Raw genomic sequence first — 6,454 nt, forward strand, 5'->3', positions numbered from 1 at the left:
AAAAACTACAAGGGCAGATAATACAGTTTAACCCTTTCCAATCCTCAAAGGATTACCTGGAGTAGATTTTTGCATTTAGAACAATCCAAACTGCCTAAAAGCATCAAAGTTGATCAGACTAAGTTTATACTTGCAGCTTGTAACCATCCTTCTTGTGGTGAAAATTTATAACACCAGTGCAACAATTCCAAGCTAACTAAGTTTATTGAAAGGAGGTCAAACTCTCAATAAAGCCGGATCCTGGTCAAGATCAGAACCGGAGACTCCGAGCCTTAGGAGTTAGCCTTTTTTATATATGTAAATCTGATGACATCCTGTCATAAAAGACAGATTGACTATAAAATCTTTCACGTGGGCAGATTGGACACAGACACAGCACATGTGCAAGTGCTGAATAAGCCAGAAAGTATATTAAAAAAATCACTATGGGTAGCAACTTTATGTCTATTATTATTACTGACCTTTTCAGTAAAGGGTCAGGATCTAATGTTTTTTGGTTGGGTTTTTGGTTTTTTTGTTTTTTCCGCTGACAACTGATGTTGGATGAATGTATGACTGACACTTTCACCCTGAAATACATTTGGACCCAAGAGCAGCCCTCCATCTCGTCTTATGATTTTGTAACAGGATGTGGTGGGCTTGTTTGTAACTTTGGGGATTCAAGCTTAAGGTTAAAATGCTTGTGAGCAAGATTCGATACCACCTTTAAACTGTATTTTTCTTAACTATTGTTTCTAAATCATATGAAGCAAACCAAAATATAGTTTATATAAATATCAATATTAATATCAAATAAAAATTATTTGTTATAATCATAAAGGCTAGTACTATTGTACTCATAAAAAGGGAGTGGGGGATTTCACACTCACATCCTTCCCCCTTAAATATCTCAACTATTGAAAAATTCTGCAAAGGTAACCCAAAATGCATTTTAACCACAGTGAGGACCACTGCTTTCCCAACCTGTAGCACTCACAGATCTCAGCTACTGCTGACTGCTGCTTTCTTAGCCATGGCATTAACATCTTTTCTGATAACACTGCTAACAGAGAGCTTAGACTAGATTGACCTCTAAGATCATCTCCTCTTAAGCCCTAAGGTTCTTCCTCTGCAAAATTAGGAGGCTGTATGAGAGAGCCTCTAGGATTTTCCCTCTAGAGTCTATAATCCTATAACCTCTCACATTCTTTACCTTATTCCAAAAGAGAACAATATTATACAGGTATCTCATAATACTGCGCTTAGATGCTCTCCTTTACACATCACACATTCTTCCTTATATCATGATTACTTGTATGTATTTCTCCCTAGCCTCTCACTCTACTGTCCATTAGACTGTAAACTCCTGGAAGGCAAGGATCATTTTATTTCAATACTTATCACAGTCTCATACATAGTAAAAACAACATAATTTTTGTTGTTCTTCAAAGTCCCTCCCAATTCTGAGATTCTATAATTCTAAGGTCCTTTGAGTATCTAATTCTCCTTTACTTGTTTCAGTTTGAAGAGGCATGTAGCAGCAATTAATAGACTTTCTGAGAAAAGCTTCTTTTTCTGGGACTATGGCAATGCTTTCCTCTTGGAAGCTCAGCGAGCTGGTGAGTATGCCCCAAGAGTTTACAAGAAAGAACACTTAATTTAAACAGTTTCAGGAGTAGTCTGGAAAGTTCAAATATGATAGATTGCCTATGAGTTATTCAGGGAAAATTTGATGGTTGGAGATGCTCCTAATCTCTGACATTGATATTAGGAAGTTCAACTATGAAACTTTCCAAACCACCACTTGAAACTCCCTGACAGTCAAGAGAAACTAAGACAATGATCCTTGCTGGCAATTCTAACTTTTTTACATGTTTAAAAAATTTTTTTTTCAAATTTCGAATTTATTTTATTTTCAATTCTAAATTCCTTCCCTCTACTCTTCCCCACACTCATCTATTAAGAAAGCAAGAAAAGCAGAAAAAATTTCTACATTGTCCATGTTAGGAAAAAAAAGGCAAGAGCAAGAAAGAAAGAGAAGAAAATATGCTTCAGACTACACTTTGATTCCAGCAGTTCTTTCTCTGAAGATGGGCAGCATGTTTACTCATGATCTCTTGGAATTTTGGTTGGTCATTGTGTTGATCAGAGTTGCTAAGTCTTTCAAAGTTGACTATCTTTCTAGTATTTATATTAACATGTAAATCATAATGTTCTTAAGTTTAAGAAGAAAAACAAAATCGTTGAATTTTGGGAAAAAATTCATCATTCAATATCCAAAAGATACAGATATAATCTTCCCTCATGGTTAACAAGCTCTTTTATCCATACTTTTTCAATCCTATGTTATCTCCATAATATCTCTATAATATCTGTTATTATAGAAAAAGTAGGTCTTTTTCTTTTCTTCTTTTTAAAATTTTTTCTGCTCCAAATTCTCCCCCTTACTCCACTACTCACTCACTCATTGAGAAGGCAAGATATATGATACCCATTATTTAAAAATATTTTTATATGATACATATTACAAAATAAGCAAAACATATTTCCACATTTGCCACATGGGTCTTTTTCTTGATGCAGGAAAGGAAACATTTCAAGCACAGGGAAGGAGGAAAGAAAGAAATTAATTGTAAATGGAAGAGTAGATTTTTTGGTACAATTTATGTTTCTCTCTCTTTATTTTACTTTTCTATCTCCAGTGCTAGCATACTGCTTTATCCATAGCAAGTACTTAACAAATGCTTTTTTATAAATTAAGTCTCTCAAAACAATAGCTACAAAGGCTTTCTTGTTGTTATAGTACTATGCAGACGATAATATGGTGGGAACTATGGTGTGCCCTGGACCAGGAATCAGGGGACTCTGAGCAAGAAGGGAAAGGAGTAAACTGAAGAGTAGGAGGTCTATGCCTGCCCCCTACTCTCTCTCTCCTCCCCACTTTTTGGATTCTCATTTTGTGTTGTTATCTCTCATTAGAATGTAAGCTCTTTGAGGGTAGGTTTTGTCCTTCTTGTATTTCCAGAGGTTAGTCCAGTGTCTGGCATATAGTAAGTACTTAATAAGTGCTTGCTATCAGTGGATCGAGAGCCAGTCCTGAAGAGGGGATGTCTTGAGTTCAAATTTGACCTCAGATACTTCCTAACTGTGTGGCTGGGGGCAAGTCACTAAACTCCTATTGCCTAGCCCTAACCCTTCTTTTAGCTGGGAATGGATAGTATCAATTCTAAGATAGAAGGTAAGGATTTAAAAAAATGAATAAACAAATGCTATCTTGTCTCTGATTGCTGTTTAGGAAGGGGAGAAAAAAATGGGTGCATTATATACTACACTGATATATAAAAAGAGGAATGAGATACCTCAGAGGAAGATTTTTTTTTTTTTGGTCATTGAGGTCATTGGTCATCCTATACTTCTTGTTCTTGGTTTGACCATTCTGTGTAATATTGTGTTTGTGATCTGCCTACAGGTGCTGATGTAATGAAAAAGGGAGGTAATAAAACAGAATTCAGATATCCATCCTATGTCCAGCATATAATGGGGTAAGAAAATAGGCAGAAGCAGCCTATACCCATTTCTAAGTAATACCCAGAAGGAATCCAATCTATGGGGCAAGCCTTCTGATTTGGGGAGCCACGTTATAACTATTCCCTAAGAACCCACTGTGTACTGCTGAACACTTAAGTGGGAATGACTATGAAATGTTTAGGAATCATTGAAGATACTAAGAGTTCATGTAGGTGATTAATAGTTGATAAATCTGCAAAGGATGATTAGGGTGATCTTAAACGACAGGTAGGAAGTTTAGAGCAAAAAGTCTAGAGATTTTTGAACACGGGAATTATATTTCAAAAAGATTAATTTGCTGGCAAAATACAGGAAAGAAGAGACTGGATAGACCTATGTGAAGGCTTTTTCAAAAAATATTTCAGGTGCAAGTCCTTTTTAGACCTAAATTTGGGTAATGACAATGGAGTTGAAGAAAGAGCATATAACAATGGCATTATAGGAATCTAGTGATAATTCTGATTGGCTCTTTCCTTTAACAAATCAAAAAATAGGTTTAGGGAGATCAGATGAACTTTTCTGAGCTCACAAAACATATTTGCATAACCAGAGATCAGCTTTTGGAGTACTAGTCCATCATGACATAAAGGTGTAAAGAGAAAGGGGCCTTCAGGTAGACAGAGAAGTTAGAGGAAGCACAAAAAAAGAGAGAATTATTTAGCACATCCATATGTGTGTATACAGATATAACATATCTTTGCATCTATACATTATGTATAAGTGTGTATACCCCCACACACAGCTCCACAATCAGCCTATTGCTAACTCTGATTCCTAGTCTTTGTTTTAGGGATAAAATATTTTCCCATCTCCCCTCCCACATCATCCCTCTAGGAGAGGGAGATGAAGTGAACACAAACTGACTGATATTGGTAGAAAGGATAATGATGAGAATAGGAATTATAGACTCTTGCATTTCTATACCTTAGTAGCTTTCCGTGTGTGTGTGTGTGTGTGTGTGTGTGTGTGTGTGTGTGTGTAATCTCTGATTTCATCTTCACATCAGCCAAATATTATTATTATTCCCATTTTTTTAGAGGAAGGAACTAGAGTTTAGAGAATTTATGACTTGCTTAAATTCACTCCATTGCAGACCTGGAAGTCAATTATCCCTCCTCCCAATCCCAATTGCTCGTTCCTCTATTGGGTGCTACCTCTAAAGACTAGAAAATGCATCCTTCAGATAGATTTTTAAATTTTCCTGCCTCAGGTACTCTTGGACTTTGAACTATTGGACCATAAAATTCAGAGCTAGCAGGAACTTTAGAGATTACCTCATCTAACCTTCTCGTTTTATGGATGAGAAAACTGAAATGTAGAGAGGGGAAGGAATTTGTCCATATTTATATAGGTAGTAAGTAGAGAATGGAGACTCAGAATCAAGAGTTCACGGTCCAACTTCAGCATCTTTTTTTTTCCTCCATTTCAAAATACTACCTTGTAAAGTTTCCCTGGGACTGTGCAGACAGCTATTATGCTACGTTATGGCCAATGCTTCTTGTGTGGGTTTTGTTTTGTTTTTGCTATTTTTCTGAGTACAAACATTTTTGGGAATTTTGAAATAACCACCCAGAGTCCTTTCTGCTCAGATTAATTTGTTGGAGATGCTTCGGATTCTTGGTGCTTTAGCTAATGAAAGGAAAGCACTACCAGAGGCCAGGACAAATAAGGCAGGAACTTGAAGTATGCCTCCCAACTGAAGCATTTTGTATTTTCCAGGGACATATTTTCTCTGGGCTTTGGACCTTTCCGATGGGTTTGTACATCTGGGGACCCCCAGGATTTGGTGACCACAGACCAACTGGCTACATCCGTTCTGGAGGAGGCTATCAAGCGTGGAGGTAATACCGCCACTGTTGAAGGGTCCACTACAGGCACATACATACATTCGTACAACTGGTAGGATGCTAATCTATCAAGGGCCATCTGGATTCTGATTATTGTATTATAGAAAGGAATAATGAACTCTCAGGATCTCAGAAGAGACTTTAAAAGACAGGATGTTGGAAATGGAAGGGGCCCAAGAACAAAGAACTTCATTGTTGAGAGGAACCTCAAGAAAATAAAATGTTAGAAATGGAAGGATAACTTGGAGTGTAGAATACCAGGGCTGGGAGGGACCTTATCCATCATTAATCAATCACCAAGCATTTATTAGATGCCTACTATATGCCAGGCACCGGTGATACAAAGACAAAAATAATCCAGTTCTGGTTCTGAAGAAGCCTAGAGTCTATCAAGGGAGAAAACGTGTATGTATATAGAGAAACACATACACATATAAACACACCTACACTATATAAACACAACAAAGACCTTGAAAGCAAGATGAGGCATAAATGCCACAAGCGGCGTTCATTGGGCTTGGGTTAGGAATAGAGAAGAGCAGGCAGATTCTGAGCCCAGGACATTCCTAATGAGCAAATGAAACGTAGAAGGGACAACGAAGATAGAGAGAAGCAAGAATAAGTAGCTTTTTATAGCATATGGAGTTAGGGAACTTAAAAAAGTAATAATAGCTAACATTTATATAGCCCCTTTTTTAAGATTTGAAAAGTTCTCTATATATGGTATTTCTATAAATATATGTTATTTATTTATTTTATATTATTTGTTTTATTTTAGTAGTATTATAGTTTTATTTTTATCAACTATTATAATATAATATATTATATAAATTATATAATTATTATTTATATTATATTTTATATAACTATATATAACCATATATATTTATATATAAATATATATAACTAAATATATATAGTTAATATATAACTATATATATAACTAAATATATAACTAAATATAACTAAATATATAAATTTATATATATTTAGTTATATATATTTATATATAACTAAATATATATAGTTAATATATAACTATATATATAACTAAATATATA

At 35.4% G+C, this 6,454-nt stretch overlaps 1 protein-coding gene across 1 annotated transcript in view; it reads left to right on the forward strand.

The window, feature by feature from the left end:
* The window catches only part of UROC1 (urocanate hydratase 1), a 45,867-nt gene that overhangs the window by 20,975 nt on the left and 18,438 nt on the right, over window positions 1-6,454 (forward strand). Inside the window, exons 12-14 of the mRNA XM_044676092.1 lie at window positions 1,501-1,598; window positions 3,449-3,521; window positions 5,266-5,387. Coding sequence (XP_044532027.1) covers window positions 1,501-1,598; window positions 3,449-3,521; window positions 5,266-5,387 — 293 coding nt within the window. The remainder of the gene's footprint in view (window positions 1-1,500; window positions 1,599-3,448; window positions 3,522-5,265; window positions 5,388-6,454) is intronic.

The sequence above is a fragment of the Gracilinanus agilis genome, chromosome 1 (genome assembly GCF_016433145.1).
Source record: "Gracilinanus agilis isolate LMUSP501 chromosome 1, AgileGrace, whole genome shotgun sequence".
Taxonomy (NCBI): Eukaryota; Metazoa; Chordata; class Mammalia; order Didelphimorphia; family Didelphidae; genus Gracilinanus; species Gracilinanus agilis.